Here is an 18,766-nt window from a genome sequence, read left to right as displayed (position 1 = left end):
AAGCCACTCTAAAATGTGAAATTCTGTCAATTGAATGTTAATTTCTCTACCATAAGCCACCTCCAACGTCGTTTCAGAGAATATGGCAGTGTGTCCAAATGGCCTGAAAACCGCAGACCACGAGTAACCACACCAGCCCAGAACCTACACATCTGGCTTCTTCACTTGCGAGATCATTTTAGACGAGCCACCCGGACAGCTGATGAAACTGTGGGATTGCACAACCGAAGAATTTCTGCACAAACTGTTAGAAACCGTCTCAGGGAAGCTCATCTGCGTGCTCGTCATCCTTACCAGGGTCTTGACCTGATTGCAGTTTGGCGTCGTAACCGACTTCAGTGAGCAAATGCTCACCTTCGATGGACACTGGCACGCTGGAGAAGTGTGCTCTTCATGGATGAATCGCGGTTTCAACTGTACCGGCGTCTTATGGGCAAGATTTGCTGATTTCAACGTTGTCAACAGAGTGCCCCATGGTGGCGGTAGGGTTATGGTATGGGCAGGCACAAGCTACAGACAACGAACACACTTGCATTTTATCAATGGCAACTTGAATGCACAGAGATACCATGACAAGATCCTAAGGCCCATTGTTGTGCCATTCATCCACCACCGTCACTTTATGTTTCAGAATGAAAATGCACGGCTCCATGTTGCAAGGATCTGTACACAATTCCTGGAAGCTGAAAATGTCCCAGTTGTTCCATGGCCTGAATATGCACCAGACATGTTACCCATTGAGCACGTTTGGGAAGTTCTAGATCGACAGTGTGTTTCAGCTCCCACCAATATCCAGTAACTTCGCACAGCCGTTGAAGAGGAGTGGGACAACATTCCACAGGCCACAGTCAACAGCCTGATCAACTCTATGTGAAGGAGATGTCTCGCGCTACATGAGGCAAAAGGAGGTCACACCAGATACTGACTGGTTTTCTAATCCACGCCCCAACATTTTTTGTTGTTGTTTTATTTTACCCCCTTTTTCTCCCCAATTTCGATCTTGTCTCATCGCTGCAACTCCCCAACGCCCTCGGGAGAGGCAAAGGTGGAGTCATGCGTCCTCCAAACATGACCCGCCTAACCGCACTCCTTAACATCCGCCAGCTTAACCCGGAAGCCAGCTTCACCAATGTGTTGGAGGAAACACCGTTCAACTGGCGACCGCGGTCAGCCTACAGGCACCTGGCCCTCAACAAGGAGTTGCTAGGGCGCGATGAGCCAACCCTAGGCTATAATATTCTGCCCCTATGAAAACATTTATTTTAGGCCATAACTGAACCAATTTCTGTAGGCTATTTATAGAATATGCTGCCCATATGAACGAATGCACATACAATATTTGTAGCCATACGTGATTTAATGAAAAGCAGTAAACATACACATTTAATAATATACTCATGAACACAATCAGGCAATAGTTAACATACACAACATTGTTTCACAGTCTTTAATAACAGACTCATAAACACAATCACTCAATATTCTACAGCTGGCTTCACTGCTTCCCCGGGAAACTCAACATATTGTAGCAGACGAAGCGGGGGAAGGAGTTAGCTTCTGTTGCAGTATTCGTAGTAAAAAATGACATGTTGTGGCGGTTCTTCGCCTATTGGGATAGTCTACCTGTTGGGATACCTACAACAGTGTCTCTCTCAGTCTTTCCACTGTCTCCCCTCCTCCATCCTTTTCTCTCTATCTTTTTCTCTCCCTCCATCCCTCTTAGTCTGTTACCTCCATCCGTCTCTCTTTCTCTCTCTCACTCTCACTCCCTGCTTCTCTCTCTCAGTCTGTCTCTCTCCCCTCATCTCTCTCTGGCTGTGGATATGAGTCATAGAGCAACAGCAGCAGGGAGTGAATTCAAAAAAAGGTGACAGACAAGATGGCGGAAGACAGCACAGTGGTGTTTTGGAAAAATCTTTCCTTCGGCCCTTCCTTGTGTAACAGATGTATATCGTACTCTCCTTGCGTTGTGTTTTCTCCTAATAAATCATATCAGCCAATGGTCCCAGTTGAGCATAATTTATTTCTGTTGTTAAATAGGAAACAGCACGTTAGTTGTGCAGGGCTTGACGATATTGATGGCTGTCGATGGCAAAATCCCTTGCATCACATTTTCATACTGTGAAGACCTGACGTTCGCGATCTCCCCCTATCTGCAAGCGGGGCCAATCACAACACACCTTATTGTCGTCAGAGTTGAACCAACCAATAAGAATGCTTGAACATTAAATACACATTTCTTTAGAGGCAAGTGGAAACATAACCAACCCTGTTACACTTGCAGAGATTAGTAATCTAATATAATCAAATTGGTAAAAGTAATACGAAGAAACCACACTTGCTAACTCCTGTCCTACTTTATAAGATTAGTGTTCGCTACATGGGATGAGAGCTGTTTTATGCTCAGTGCGTGTGTGTGTGTGTGTGCGCACGTGTGTGTGGGTGTGTGTGTGTGTGTGTGTGTGTGTGTGCGCTTGTGTGCGCGTGTGTAATACAGAGAGATCCCCAGTATGCACACTGTAAAGAGTTGTACAGCATCAGCAGAAAGTCTTTGGACCCCCAACACCTCCCATTTACATATCCAATCAGGCTTATTGCCGCCTGCTGCACATTTTGCACAGAGGGCTAAACGGAGGTTCTTCACAGAAACATCCAAGTACGTAGAACTACAGCATAAACACAAGGGTTACACAATACATTGACTTCAATGGCAGTCGGAGAGGGAGCAATAGAGAGATGTAGAGAGAGAGAGAGAGTGGTGGAGGACAAGTGTTTTCAAGTCTTCCGGTTGTAAAAGGCAATCACAGCAGACTGTTGATTTTGAAGAGGGTTCAAGAACCAAAAAGTATCACTTCAGAAAACGCAAACAAGCACTTATTGTCCTGATTTCTAAAAGCGTGACGACAACCAATCCCAATACATTTACTTCCAGAGATCTCCACAACTCCCTCCCTCCATTTCTATTCTACCCGTACTGTTTTCTCTCCCTTTCTGCTATTACTCCAAAGTAGTAGGAAAGAGAATTTAGAAGTCAGGGGTTTGGAATAACTGTGATCCGTGGGAGTGGAGTCCTTAAACTCCTCATTTATTAAAACAGCAGCGACTGCTTTCCCCCAGCGAGGCTGAATAATGGCACACAGTCTGCCAGATTGAATTTTTGATGGTGAATAAATTATGAATGGCAGAGGATAACTCTGTTAATATATTAGCCATGAGTTTGTCATAAGTGTTTTATAGTACAGTAGGAATGAACTCATCGCTGTATCCCTCTGTTTATACATCTCCATCGCAAACGGAATCTAAATCTGATATGTGCCATCAGAGAACTTTGTCTCTTGTGATACATCATCATCACTCCATCTTTGTCACCCTCACATCACTACAATCACCTGTTATTTTTTTATCTTCTTAAAAATAAAATTGGGGGGGGGGGGCTTACAGCACCTGGTATTCCCAGGCGGTCTCCCATCTATATACTAACCAAGCCTGACCCTGCTTCGCTACCAAGATCAGACAAGATCAGGTGTTTTCAGGGTGGTATGGTCACAAGTATATAAAAAAATCCTGTTTCTTCTCAAATTACAATCTTGGCTCATCGCTGCAAATCCAAAATGGGCTCGGGCTCGGGAAGGTCAAGTCATGCGTCCTACGAAACATGACCCGCCTGGCCGCACTACATCTTATCGCACAACTCGCTTATCCCAGAAGTCAACCGCACCAATGTGTTGGAGGAAACACAGTTAAGCTGACATCAGCTTGCAGGCGTCCGGACCTGCCACAAGAAGTCGCTAGAGCACAATGACCCAAGGAAAGACCCCTGATCAAACCCTCCCCTAAACCGAACGGTGCTGGGACAATTGTGCGCCGTCCTATGGTGCTCCCGGACTCAGCCGGCTGGTATCGAACCCCAGGCTGTAGTGGGGGAGGGTGCACTGCAGATTTTTTGACCGCAGAACCACTTATATTCTCTCATATGTTTCTACTGTATCTCTCTCACCTGCCCACTCTTCTATTCCATCCCTCTTTTCCCTACAGTGCTCAGATTCATAAAAAGATGAGTAGACAAACCTGGTTCTCCAGGTATAAACCAGACACTCATTTGAAAGACAGAATCAAAACCAGCAGAGCAGACACTCAGGCCCCTGAGGACCAGAGTCACCCATCCCTGTCGAACACTATGAGCCAAGGGGAAACTATAAATGTATCTGAGGCATCCTTCCCTCCAGTTGCCTCAAGTCAATTAAAATAACTATTAACCTTGGGACACCTGATGGCGCCTGGCCTATAAAGACGTCATTAATGTTCTCTGTTAGTTGAACTGCACTCATTAGTGGGTAAATATATGACACCGGTTTGCAGAGGAAACAGCCCCATTTGGATGAGAACAGACCCAATCATGCGACTGGGGAGAGCACTACTCAGTCAGGGAGACACAACTCAATCACCAGGGCTTCACCGTGTGTCTTTAACACAAAGACAAATAGGATTTCCATGCTTTGTATATGACAGATGATACCGTGCCATGTTTCCTATTTTAATGCTGTAATGGTAGGCTAACACAGGGGGGCATCTCAAAGAACCTTTGGGTTTGAGCAAAGTCCTTTATAGAACCATTCTCCATAAACGTTCTATACAGAACCATAAAAAGGAATTCTATATAGCCCCCAAACGGGTGGAAATAATAGCGAAACCCTTTTTTGGTGCCACAGAGAACCTTCAGAAAAAGGTTCCATATAGCACCAAAAAAGGGTTCCGCTATGGTTGCAAGCCAATTAACACTTATTTGGCACGATATAGAACCATTTGTTTTTAGTGTGTGTGTCTGTGTGTGTGTGTGCATGTATGCACGCTTGAACATGTGTGAGTGTGTACTCACTTGTATGCTGCCCGTGTGTGGCGTGTTCATGCGTGCATGAAAGAACCCCTTGATTAATAGGGAAGACGGGGAAACAGAGAGGTCCATTATGCCGGGGAGCTGTGCAGCTCTTGTGCATCTCTATAAGAGTAGGACTTAATCTAACATCTCTATTCGATAGCAGTAGCACCAGCCCAGGCAGGCCAGCAAGCGACAGAAGCCAAATGAATGGGAGCTCCATTTCAGACAGATTGAAATCACAGCCAGGAAACCGAACACTTCTCACTCCACTTATTTGACTGTGTTCCAAATAGCACCCTATTCACTAAGTAGTGCACTACTTTTGAACAGGGCCCATGGGGCTGTTATTTTAGATGCAGACATGGAGATATAAACCAATCTGTCCAAAACAGTAGGGCAGCCAAGGTGTCTATCAAGATGATTGAACCGTTCAAGATGATTGAACAGAGGAAGGCACGCAAACTGTAAACAGTACATCTGGACATACACACACACACAGCATATTGTTTTGGATGAACAAAAATAACAGGAAATGTCTTGAGGGAAGAAATATCTATATGATGCCAAGCAGGCAGCATATGAAGGAGAAATACCATCCAATCTTCAATTTGCCCCTGGTTATAATGTGTGGGTGAGACAGAGTGAGAGAAGGTAAAGAGGTAGAGATTCAAAAGAGAGGGAGGTAGAGAGAAACACTGGAAAGGGTGTGCAAGTGTGTGTAAGAGAGACATGGAGTGTCTGATGAAAATACCACTCTTAAAATATAGTCTCTCTCACTCACTCTCTTCCTCTGTCTCTGGCTCTCTCTCTCTGCCTGAAGTGTAAGTTCAAGTTTTTTATTGTCACATGCACAAGTACAGGGAAACTCTTCACTCCCTCTCTCTCTCCATCTTTCTCTCTCTCTCTCTCCAGCAACTATGCTGTATCTTGTCGAGCAGGTCAAAATCGTGATGTATCTGTCAGAGGCTCCAGGAGGTATAACCTTGCCGTCATCTCATTCGTTTCTTTTCTCCATTCCTTTCACCACTGCTCCCCTATACACACGCGCACAGACACACACACAATTGGTTTATTTTACAATTGCTTTAAGAGGTTAACACTCTACACTACTGGGAACTGCCTGTATCCATCCATCCGTCCATACATCCTCTCTCTCTCTCTCTCTCTCTCTCTCTCTCTCTCTCTCTCTACACTTTGTCTGTCTCTATGTGGACGCTGTCCATGGTTCTGAAATAGTCTACTGGAGTGTAATGTACTCTGTATTTCTTACTGACACTTTCCGTGGGGCTGAAGATCTTTGCGACTCTAAACACACATAAAATGTGGGTTCGTTGGGAAGGGTGATGTGGAACCACAATGACTCAAAAACCCCTTCGAGCTCTTCCATGGTTCTTTACAGTTCACAAGAGGGTTCTCTGCTCTTTTAGTGATAATTAAAATGTTGGGGAGCGGCCCGTTAGAATATTTTGGGGTGTGGTTTGAGCCCCGCTGTTTTTTGTGCAACCGTTTGTGAGAGTGTGATGCGTTGTGTTATATTGTTTCATATTACAAAGTGAGAAGAACGAACTTGTGTCATCAGGTGAGGTGAAGGCTTCTGAGCTGTACCATAATGATTAGGTATATTCCTGAGATCACTCTGGCCCTGTGGGAGTATGATTCATGAAAAAATTGGATCCATGCCTTTTGGCACATCCATTTGTGGTATCAGGCTGGGTGAAGAAGTAGTTGGGTTCTGTCAATTTGGCCAAAATATGCAGAGGTGGACTTATGTTGATTGTTTTGTTGTGTATCTGCTGCTCAGAGGGAGATGGTGCTTCCAGTCTCGAGATGAAAGGGTGTCCTGCTCTGCTCTCCGACAGAGTGCCACTGAAAGGAGTGATAACTGCGTTGGGGTTGAGAGTTAAGGTGGATCAATTGAAGTTGGGGATCCCCTGGTGTCTGTGATGCACACCGTTCGGTGCGACGCAGACCCGGTGGCAAGTGTGTCAAAACCCTGGGTGTTTCTCAAAATGCATACTACCGTGCTCCGAGCACGCAAATTGGAGAAGGGGAGGGTCGGAGTATGAGTCCAAATCAAAGTAAGCGAAACGGCGCATAGAGAGCACTTCTCGAATGCGTACTCCATTTGTACATATTTTGAAACATGGATCGATGCAAGCTTCAATGGAAAGTATGCAAAAATAAATGACGCAGCCAAGTAAAAAATGATGCAAATTGGAAAATGGTTGGGTCGGAGTATGAGGCCAATTCAAAGTAAGCGAAATGGCGCATAGAGAGCACTTCTCGAATGCGTACTCAATTTGTACATATTTTGAAACATGGATCGATGCAAGCTTCAATGGAAAGTATGCAAAAATAAATGACACAGCTAAGTAAAGAATTATGCAAAATGTATTGATACAGCTCATTATTTGAGCTAAAGCGACCGAAAATACACTTCAACTTCGGAATTAAGTTTCCTATTCACATCTCATATGCTATAAGAACAAAGAGTATGAATTTACTGAACATAAATGTTATGTTTATGTATGGTTAAAAAGTAAAACTCATTTCGGCATTCGATATTATTGAAGGAGAATGCAGTCCTTATCGAGTTACACAGTATTTAAACAAGTCAGCCATATCAGCTATGGTTTTCAAAAAGGCAGTAAATGAGGCTGAATGAACTGTTTCGCTGCCAGACGAGTCTTCCGCTGATAGCCAGGTATAGCAGTAGTAAAGGATTCACTCCATGGTGCTGAAAGGAAACTCCTCTGTCGGGACAGCTTTATGTACAGTGGGCCTTAACAGTTTGTGGGCACCGTTTGTCACCGTTATTGTGCAATTAATGTATTGTTTAGTGTTGTGTGGTGTAGTGATTTTTCTGGCATGCATCTAAAAAAAATGGTTGAGTTTGCGCCACCAAGATTTACACGCTAAAATATCTAAATAACCTTAAAAAGGGTTCTATATAGCACCATATAGGTTCCATTTAGAACCTTATGGGCATGGTTCTTTAAAGAACCTTAAAAAAACTTTCTACATAGCACCAAAAAGGGGTTTGCTATGGTTACAAGCCAAAGAACCCAAATCTGGTACTATTTTTTAAAAATGTGTGTATATAGACCCTTTATAAGATTTCACTCTCTCTTACTCTCATTTTCTCATTCTCAATGTCTCTCTCTCTCTCTTTCTCTCTCTCTCGAGGCTTCTGATCAACAAGGATAGAAACAAAGACTAAATGGCATGTAGAAGAACAAGGCCAAAGAAAGAAGACAATGTTGTTGTCATCTGTAGCCTTCCATCTAGCACTTACACAATGGTTTCCCTTTAACAGTGAATACACACACACACATACATACACACACACACACACACACACACACACATGCACACACTCAAACATGCACACACATGCACACACTCACACACACATACAATATGCAATTCTTAGAAGTGCAATACTGACACTGGCCATATTCAACAGGTGCTGAGCGTTTGTAAATTTGTCAGTTATTCTGCCCTCTGACACACTCAGACTAGAGTGCTCTGAAATTGGACTAGCTAGCCAGAGCGAATTTACCAGCTACGTCTATCGACAGTTTGTTGCAGTCACATCGTAATAATTCTAATGAAATAGTTACTTGTGTAGTGGAGTCTTTTGTTTAGATATGCAGCAAGCTAGCTAAACAACGAACCATAATCCCAACTCATAACGTTACTACCCTGCATGAATCTGCAGGTAGCTAACCAACCAAGTTCAATATTAGCCAGCTAAAATTAGGCTATAACTAGCAATGCAAATGGATCTGAGATTCAAATAATATTACTACACAGATCATACACGTAACGTTAGCTAGCTAACTAACAGTACACTTTAACTTGAAGCAAAAACGACTTTCTGCCAAAATTAGAAATGTGTAATATCTGACAATGTAGCTGGCTAGACTATCTTACCTGTATACATGGATGGACGCTTCTCCCTATCTGTCACGGATGCCATGGTTGCCCTTTGTTTGAAGATGTAATCCGGAGACAGGTGTTTTATCCAACAGCCTTCTGTGTGTTCTCTTTTGGAGTACGTCTGCATATTTGCAATCAAACGGCAGAATTTTCTCCATCTCCTTAGCTATCATACTCTAATTCCACTGATTTCAAAACTTGGTCCTCCAGAAAGTGGAGAGCAACATTTATGTAGTTCTACTATGTGATATCTTTCAAAAAAGCTGTGTTAGAAAGGATTACCTACACATACTGACCAGCTCATGTTATGGACAGAAGCGTGCTACATGGCAGACCAATCCGAACTCATTATTCGGCATGTCCGGCCCACATTATCTCAGCCAATCATGGCTAGCGGGAAGGTTTCTGACTTTTTCCATGGCTAAACCAACTAGGCTCTTAATTGAACAATTGTATTTGTATTTAAAGATGGCATACAAGTTTTTTTATTAAGGCACATTAATGCCAAAAAATGCATTTAGATTTTTAAAAGAAAGTTTTCTTTCAAATAACGCTCCTGTGAAGAAGTGACGGGCGACATGTTTCCTGAAAGGAGTCACAAACGTCAATGTCACTACACATCAAATTGTTAATGATCTAAAAATAGCCAAAATAATATGAATGAAAATATTGAAAATCTCCAGTAACATCCTAAAATATCTCTTATGTGATGAAATCCCAAGAAATGCCTTAAAATTCATAATGTCATGCATCCATAATTGTTGAGGTGACTTGGAGGTGAATGATTTCCGCGCTGCTGTTAAAATAAAACTGCTTCAAACTAAAATCAATGAGTCTGAAGGTCTGTTTTTTCCCTCAATAAACATAGTAAACCCCTCCTTATGGAGCAGCATGGATTGATTAAACACACACATGCTGCTTCGGGACTCTCACACATTCACAAAGACCAGCAGAGGCATACATTAACAAAACACTCAAATGCACTTGCACAAACTGAAGCACCTTCTAACATTCTCACACGTTCGGTCACACATTCACATTCAACTGCAGAGTCATACAAACAAGTAGCAAGCCCTCAGCCCTGTGTGTGCCGTGCGTGCATGTGTATGTTCCTTTAAGTTAATGTGCGCAGGTGTGTGTGTGTGTGTGTGTGTGTGTGTGTGTGTGTGTGTGTGTGTGTGTGTGTGTGTGTGTGTGTGTGTGTGTGTGACTTGCGTGAAGAAACTTGCACTTGTAGAATTTGATGTTAGACACCCCGACCACACAGAGAACTGTATCTCAGAGAGAGAGAGGGGTATTTTTGGTTGTTAGAACAGTGATTTTACACTGTGAGAACACCAACAGGGAAATCAGAGGCCTACTGAACCAGGAACCAATCCCTTTTTCCTGCTTCTTTTTCAACCTGGGACCAACTCCCTCTCTCTGTGTCTGTGTGTGTGTCTGTATGTCTGTGTCTGTGTCTGTGTCTGTGTGTGTCTGTGTGCGTGTACGAGAGTGCATACGGGAGTGTTTAACCTCAGCAGGTCCCCCCCAGATGGAGAGATATCAAATGATCAGTGCTTAATTTGAGGATCCGGCACCTCTCAGTTTTGGACTGTTTAGTTCCAGAACATATTTGGCCGATCCGGTACCTCTGGCATGAAAACTAATGTTCACATTTTGCAATGTACAAGTTAGAATAAAAGTGTTCAAAGTTAATTTGAGTTTCCTCTTCGTTAATTATCATGCCCCCCCCAAATAAAAAAACACAATATGAAAAGGTATCTAGATTTTCAACCCATGCCTGATATTCTAAGAGTTGATTCGGTTTGGGCTGGCCATGGCTTATGGTTTGCCCAACGTTGGAGCATATGTTTGATACCAACTCGTGAATGTGGCAGTGTGAGAAGCGCGCCTGTATTGCTCACAGAACTAGAATGAGATTCCCTTTCTATGATCTCTCTCCCTCTCTCTGCTCTGATAGACATGAGCCTGAAACTCTCATTTTTCCAGCATTGCACTTCATCATCATTTATTCCTTATAGAATCCCAGCCGCGCGAAGGGTTCTGGAGGAGCTTCAGCACCCCTGATAAATTGAAATAAATTTGCCAAAGTTATAGAATTACTGGTCTGTTCAAAAAGAAATGAAATCATTCTGAATAGCCTACTACACCACGAGAATGCCCATAATATAATTTAGACACAAAAGATCAATAGCTTCTTTTAACTAGAACTACTGGGACTCGAGGGACCCCCCTTCAAGCTAATGAGCAGTCATTCTGACTGCAACATTCTAACAGCGTAATTAATGCATTTAATATATGCTATCGCAAAAAAATAAGAATTGGGTGTTTATGTTTATGAAGGCCTTGTTTTTTAATTTTAATAACACGTTAGCCTTTTAATTAGTTTATGTTACTGTAGGCTATACGTAAAAAAAATAATACACAAAAATTCAAGTGTTCAATTTTTTTTATTTGTGGAGTGCTTTTGTTTCAACTATGAAACAGAAAGCACATGTGTTGGAACAGGGTAACAGCTTTTAATAATTACTAAATAAAAAAAAATACCCCAACCACCAAGACTCGGGGTCAGCAAGACACATCCGTAGCCTAAACATCACAATAAGCGCCAAGTGGCCTTGATAAATAGTGAAAATCAGCACAAAAGCAATAATGGCATTGAATAGAAGTGTGGATATGACAGCAGTCAAAAATAGTCAATTAATGTCAGCTCATGCTTACATTGTGTGCATCTTCACGCAATGGCAACAGTTTGATTTAATTTAGCTCTTATCCCTTCTCCTAACACTTGACACAAATCTGGGTAACATTCAATTGCTTGACACTCTTTGACATACATTTGTTTGGTTAGTCTCTGGTTCTCTCTTTATTGTGTCCCATTGTCTTGTCATTCTTCAGCACCATTGTGGAGTACAACGGCTGTGCAGGTGCCTTATTTTGTGCAGAGGGAGCTCCCATCTGACTTTGTTCATGGTGCTGGCCAGGCTTGTTTTCTTTGCAAGCAACTTGTTCGGCAATGACAGTGAAATGAAAAAATTGTCCTTGGTGACATTTCTCCCCTTGCCAATGTAAGGTTCCACAAGCCTCATCACCACATTCTCTGACACCCGCTCACCTGCTGCCTGATGTGAATCTGTTCCCAGATATTGAACGCCTTATCTATATTGTTCGCTTCCCCTCACTCATGAACTCACACATTCTCCCCCTTTCTCTCCCATTATACTTTACTTATTTCAATATGTGTGAAATTTGTTTCTGTAAAGTTTAGGTTCAGTTTCGAGACAATTATTATGTGGAAAACACAGGCTGGAAACAAATGGCTCCTGCTGAAAAGAGAAGACTAATCTGTCTGCTGCTCATTATAGCCTTCTAAAGCAGCTCTGCAATGGCCTGGGGTGACTCCCCTTACTACACTAGATGCATCAAGTGTTTAAGTATATAATATCAACAGTCCCTTATCTCTGGTAAATCTTGGCAAGCATCAGAAAGGGTTACACTCTATGGTTACAAGCCAAAGAACCCCTATCACGCAGTTTTTGCAGATTGGGCGGCGGTATATTCATGCTGCAAACCGCCCATTCCATCTCATTCCAAAGATGCTCTATAGGGTTTGGTCAGCCACAATGTTCAGATACACTGTGGTGTTCAATCATTGCTTAATCGGTATCAATTGGTATCAAGGGACCTAACGTGTGCCAGGAAAACATTCATCATACCAGTACAACACCGCCACCTGTCTGTAGCGTTGACACCAGGCAGGATTGGTCCAAATCCTGACTTTAATATTGGTGAATCTCTTATACAATTGGTTAAAGTTACGTACAGCAACCCCAGATGTAAAACAGTAAATAATGGTTACTTCTCAGAAAGTATTGCACTTTTAAAAGGAGTAAAACAAGGCTGTTCTTTGTCTCCGTATCTATTAAAAATGGCCATTGAAATGTTAGCTATGAAAATTAGATCCATCAAGAACATCAAGGGGTTAGAAATCCAGGGGATATTGTATGCTGAGGACTCTAGTTTTGTCATAACTCAGTAATCTGGATCCCTGCACAGTCTCATTGAAGATTTTGATCATTTATCTAGCCTCTCTGGACTAAAACCTAATTATGACAATTATACCATATTACATATTGGATCATTCAAAAATACAGTGTTTACACTACCTTGTAGTTTACCAATAAAATGGGTGAGTGGTGAAGTAGACATACTTGATATTCACATCTCAAAAATTATACCACAATCAATTTCAATAGAAAGTAAAGAAAAATAAATAAGATTCTGAAACCATGGAGAGGTAAATACTTGTCTATTTCTGGAAAAATCACATTGATTAACTCTTCGGTCCTGCCTACTCCAGACGACTCATTTTTTAAATCACATGAGCAAAAAATATTTCATTTTATTTGGAATGCTAATGCTCATACATAAGTTATACTTAAACCCAAAATGATTCTCCAGTAGATTATTAAGAAAGACTCATCCTTTGTTAAAAAAATGGACTTTTTGCCTTTATACAGATTACAACTTCTCATTTTCGACTAATTGAAAATTACATTTTGTCTAAAGTATCGCCCTTTCTTAAACAAGCCATACAAAGCTGATTAAAATTTCTGTTTTATCCACCAGAAAAGATAGAACAAATATTACAACAAATGTTATGGTTAAACTCAAATATACTGATAAATAAAAAAACATTCTTTATGGAAAATGTTTTAATAAATTGTATTATATTTATTAATGATGTTATGAATAGAAACGGAGGAGGTGTCACATATGCAGCTATTGAAAATATATGAGAATATCTGCTCAATACAAACTTACAACCAACTGACTGCAGCATTACCACAAAAATGGAAGAGGCAAGTGGAAAAGGGAGACGATAGCGAACTTATTTGCATGCCATATATTCAAGATACAAATTGAACAAACTGAAAGGAATTGTCATAAATAGAAAAATATACCAGTTTCATTTGTGGACAAAAATGTTGACAGCCACGTCATACAGGTTGCAAAATAAATGGGAAGAGATTTTTGATATACCAATTCCATGGCACGTGGTTTATGAACTGGTACAAAAACAACACTTGATTCAACACTTAAGAGTTTTCCAATTTAAATTATTATATAAAATTCTTGCCACCAGCAGGATGCTATATACATGGGGCATTCAACCATCTCAGCTCTGTATATTTTTCATTAGATTATTTATTCTGGTATTGTCCCTATGTAGCTTGTTTCTGGTCACAGGTTCAGGAATGGTTAAAAAAATCACAACATGCACTTAAAATTAACCTTGCAGATAGCAGTTTTGGGGCGATTTGGAAAGCCATTGTCGGTCAATAAATAATATAATAATACTTCTAGGGAATGTTTTCATCTTTAGCTCACAATATGTGGATACTATATGATTAGAAAGGTTAAAAATGTATGTAAAACATCACAGCACAATTGAAAAATATATGGCACATGGAAACCAAACAAGGGTGGTCTATGGTGATAGGTGGGATGGGCTGAGAGTGGCTGAGGGTTAGGACTAAAGAGCTTATGTTTGGTAATGTATTATTGTATGTGACTGCTTTATATAAATGTACCATGTATGCAAAATGTGTATGCAAAATGTGTATGTAAAATGTATGTGTATATGTAAAATGTATATGTATAAGTAGCAGAAAAGCTGTTAAAATATATATATATATTTGTCCTTCGAAGAGGGGGGGTTGTTGGAGGGGTTAATACTTTTTTAAAGGAAAAAATAAAAAATAACTAAAAAGTAAATAAAAAAAATAACCTGACTCTGCCATCGGCATGACGCAACAGGAACTGGGATTCGTCGGACCAGAAAATGTTTATTCACTTCTGAATTGTCCAGTGTTGGTGATCATGTGCCCACTGGAGCTTCTTTTTGCTTTTAGCTGATCGGAATGGAACATGGTGTGGTCGTCTGCAGCAATAACTGTTATAATGATAGATGACTTGTGCGTTCCTAAATGTTGTTCTGCACACCGCTGTTGTACTGCGCCATTATTTGTCTGTTTGTGGCCCGCCTGTTAGGTTTTTGCACCATTCTCAGTAATCCCTAGACACTGTTCTCAGTAATCCCAAAATACTGGATCCGGCGTGCCTAGCACTGACAATCATACCACGCTCACAGTCGCTTAGGTCACTCATTTTGCCCATTCTAAAGTTAAATCGAACAGTACCTGAATGCCTTGATGCCTGTCTGCCTGCTTTATATAGCAAGCCACAGCCACGTGACTCACTGTCTGTAAGAGTGATCCATTTTTGTAATCGGGGTGAATGTAGAACAGTAACATGTTTGTGGGTGTCAAGAGTCGTGTTGGACCTTTAAAGTAAAAGGTGATCATGAATATCATTACTCATTTAAAGGTCCCGAACAGTCATTCTGATTCCCATGTTAAATAGCCTTTTGAGTGACATAACATTTTTGAAGATAGAAATGCTCAACATTTTTGAAAAAGTACTATTTTATCTAATGGCTCACTACCAGGAAGTTTGAAATGAAATGCTGAATGAGTGGGGATTTTATAATCATGAGCTCGCCTTGATTAACAGCTCTTTGAAAGGCCTGTGTCAAGAAACTTGGAGGCAGTGGTGCAATAAATTCAACTCAAGCAAATGCAGTGACATACAAAGCAACTCAAACATTGAAATTGCATCAATGATTTAAAACACTTATATACAGCTCTGTTTCCACGTCTTTTGTGATATGGTTCCAATGACATGACAATTGCGTCAGAGATTTAAACGACCCTGTTCCATGCCGGCTGAAGACCTACCTAGCCAGTACCTAGCTAATACCAGACACAGATGAAAGGGGAGACATATAAGTATCTTTGCCGTAGATCAATAGTGTAAACATTGAAATATATTTGCTGACACCCTACAGTCAAATTTTGTCACCAGTAGAGTAGCTATCTAGCTATATAAACCACCCCCCTCTGCAAACACGCCTTCTCCGATGTTGGTTACAAAGTGGTACTTGTTTAAATTAGGTAAGAGAATATCATTTTACCATTGGTGTATTCAAATTAGAGTTAGGGTGATGTCACCCTATCCCATTAATAATCCTACTTTCTGAATCCAACTGTTTGACATTGGGGATATGACCAGTAACTTTATGAAACAACAGTACATTTTAGTCATCATACTTTCATCTGGTTTCAATCAAACAGCATCCAATTTCTCAAAAAAAACATGATATGACAGTTATTTTACTTATAACATGCATTAGACAGAACAGACTAAACAGAATGACATTTACTCTCATGGGGGGGGGGGGCAAAAATAACTATCTGAAAGCCACACCCCTACTAAGCCACGCCTCCAGTCTTCTGATCTGACCCAGTGGATCGTAGCTCAATAACCCAGCATTAAAAACCCAATTTAAAGAAAACAATGGGTTGTTTGTGACCCAACTGGCTGGGTCAAAATAACACAATGTGTGTTCTGTCCAATATTTACCCAAACTGGGTTGTTTATAACCCAGCTTTTTTTAGAGTGCATACACCCAGCATTTTTCTGAGTGCCCTGTAGATTCCAAAACAGCATTCATGGACCTCGGAGGTGAATAGCCAATATCACACAGTCCAAGTCCAAAGTATTCCCCTTTCTCGGCTATTTCTCTATCTGTGAAGCAATTTCAACTCCAGAGAATAGCACTGTCTCTTCCGAGGCTTGCATTGAGGGAAACAAAATAACCTATTAGCCACCCACTTGATATACAGCTGGGTTTACAAACTGTGACAGGAACAAGAAGTGCCATAGCCAGGGGAGAGAGAGATGGGGAGAGAGGTGAGCTCCACTGCTACTCCCACGGAATAGAGCGATGCACCCAAATACAGTGTGGCTATCGAGGATCCTTGGGAAGTCCCTACCTATTGAAGTTGACATTTCACATGGTTAAGGTAATCGTTAATGTTTGGGTTAGGGGAAGATAAGGGTTATGGTCATGATTAAGGTTGGGGTTAGGATAACAGTAGTGGTTGAGGTTAAGGTTAGGGTTTATGGAAAGGACATCCAAGGATTCGATTAGCACCTAGACTTCTAGCGGGAGGCAAACGAAATACTGCACCAAAGGTGCACCTGCCTTTTTGGCGCTATATACAAAATCTATAAAGACTACCAATACAGCGCACAGCTGCGCAAGGAAAATGTGTACAAGGAGGGTAGGTACATACCTGGTTTTTATGCCGTGGTCCATCTTCGAGTTCCAAAGTGCTGTTCATGATTCCCCATCGGCCATTTACCGTTCTCTGGAGAACCTTTAGACCAGAACCGCCTGTTGGTACGAGGCGGGGGTGAAGGAGAACGCTCTATTTTTTGTATCTTTCCAGGCGATCTACTACATAGAAAGGGGTGTTAGCTCTAAGTGTTCGCGCACAGAGGGAGAGAGAAGCTAAACAACTTCTCGACCACAGGGGCTGGCTACGGTTCTAGCAGGAGTGGCGGGGAACTATACATAGTCAACTCATATGTAACGTACTTACAGAACTGAACTTCGATTCCTCGGATTTTCTTCTGTTTTTTTTTTATTTTTTACCGTTACCCTCTACATGCAACAACGGATAACAATCAGAGATTCTGAGATTAAAGTCCAAGTAGTAGAGAATCCAATAAAAAAGCCACTTGGAAAGCCGGTCATCCAAATAAATTTGTCTGGGGAAAAAAATCTCCTTTGCGGTCTCCAATCGTTCAGGAAGTGCAAACTAGGTGTTATCCTCAGTATTGATGAAATAGTAAAAAATAATAAAAAAAAACGTCTGGTTAGTTAATTCCAGACTGTGTCACGTTTTGAGTGAAAAGGAGAAAGCCAATGTGCAGTAGCCTATCGCCTGATCTCTTGCTATGCAGTCCACTTCATTCCTGCACTATCCACTGCTGACTATGAGGCTCCGGTCGGCGGCGCCGCGGAACAGATGAGGGATAAAGCCTGCCCTAGTTTAGGAGCTGATCTGCACGAGGAGGGTTATTTCACACAGATGCTTTTGACAAGAGCGGTGCAGGGGCCAGATTAGCGGGCTCAATTTGTGTGCTGCCGCGCGGCGCTGCGTTCCTTTGAAGCTGTCATGCGCGCGGCACGTTCCACCCAGGCTCCGGTTCTGTTCTGCTGTGCCCTCCATGCGCAGCTGGCTGCTGCTGTACCTCTGTCACTGACTCTGCCACCGCACAGCTCGAGCTGTGCCGCCTACCCCCTACACTGCTTTTCCTGGCCCTCGAGACTCCTTCACTCTGCAGAAACCAAAATGCGAAAAGATAACAGAACAAAACGCACACGAGACTATTGTGGGTATACAACTCTCAATAGAATGTACTGATAAATGAATGTAGTCCATCTATTCCTCTCTCTCTCTTTCTCCCAAATCGTATGTGTTGTGTTGCTACAACAGGCTACAGATGAAACATCTGCGTTGAAGCAAAAGCAAGTCCTTACCTGATTAATTTAAGCTATTTATTTTTCATAGCATGTGGATGCACAAAATGTATGTGCCGTATGCAGCAACATCACCTACATTTGTTGGATACCTAACTCTGATAACAGTTTATTAAATGGAGTAGGTATTAAAAATAGTAGGAAACACAGTCTCGTTTTGTTTATTTGTTACACCACATGCATGCTGTACTTGTAACTTGCAAAGCATTTCCATATAGTTGTTAAAAGTGTATCCCTATAGGTGCAGAGAAAATGTAATATTTCCATAGACATCAAGTTGCATTAATAAAAACATGAGTTTAATATATTTAATTAACGTGCATGATTCCCCTGGATAAAATGCATGTAATTATATTGATAGGTATTGATTTAGCATAACGAAATGAGATACCACACTTGATACCATTAATAAAAAATTCCTTGAGGATGTCACTAGTGTTATTAACTGCCTATCAACTGACTTAACATCCGCAGCTGTGCGTGGATAAAAC

The 18,766-nt window shown here is 41.5% G+C and overlaps 1 protein-coding gene and 1 pseudogene across 3 annotated transcripts in view; both read right to left on the bottom strand.

Annotated features, from left to right (window-relative positions):
• LOC106562973 (fibrinogen C domain-containing protein 1) overlaps positions 1-18,109 on the bottom strand; it is a 258,468-nt gene extending 240,359 nt beyond the window's left edge. The window contains exons 1-2 of one of the 3 annotated variants that reach the window (XM_014128130.2): positions 17,332-18,106; positions 17,023-17,186 (exon numbers count right to left, since the gene is read on the bottom strand). In XM_014128130.2, coding sequence (XP_013983605.1) covers positions 17,023-17,070 — 48 coding nt within the window. In that variant the 5' untranslated portion in view covers positions 17,071-17,186; positions 17,332-18,106. Of the gene's footprint in view, positions 1-17,022 lie in introns of all 3 variants that reach the window. The other 2 variants (XM_014128131.2, XM_014128128.2) reach the window with 2 other exon arrangements.
• Positions 3,433-3,551, bottom strand: LOC123725290 (uncharacterized; annotated as a pseudogene).
• Positions 18,110-18,766: the final 657 nt, after the last annotated feature.

Source organism: Salmo salar, chromosome ssa11 (genome assembly GCF_905237065.1).
Source record: "Salmo salar chromosome ssa11, Ssal_v3.1, whole genome shotgun sequence".
Classification (NCBI taxonomy): Eukaryota; Metazoa; Chordata; class Actinopteri; order Salmoniformes; family Salmonidae; genus Salmo; species Salmo salar.
This window is presented reverse-complemented; position numbering and strand designations above follow the sequence as displayed.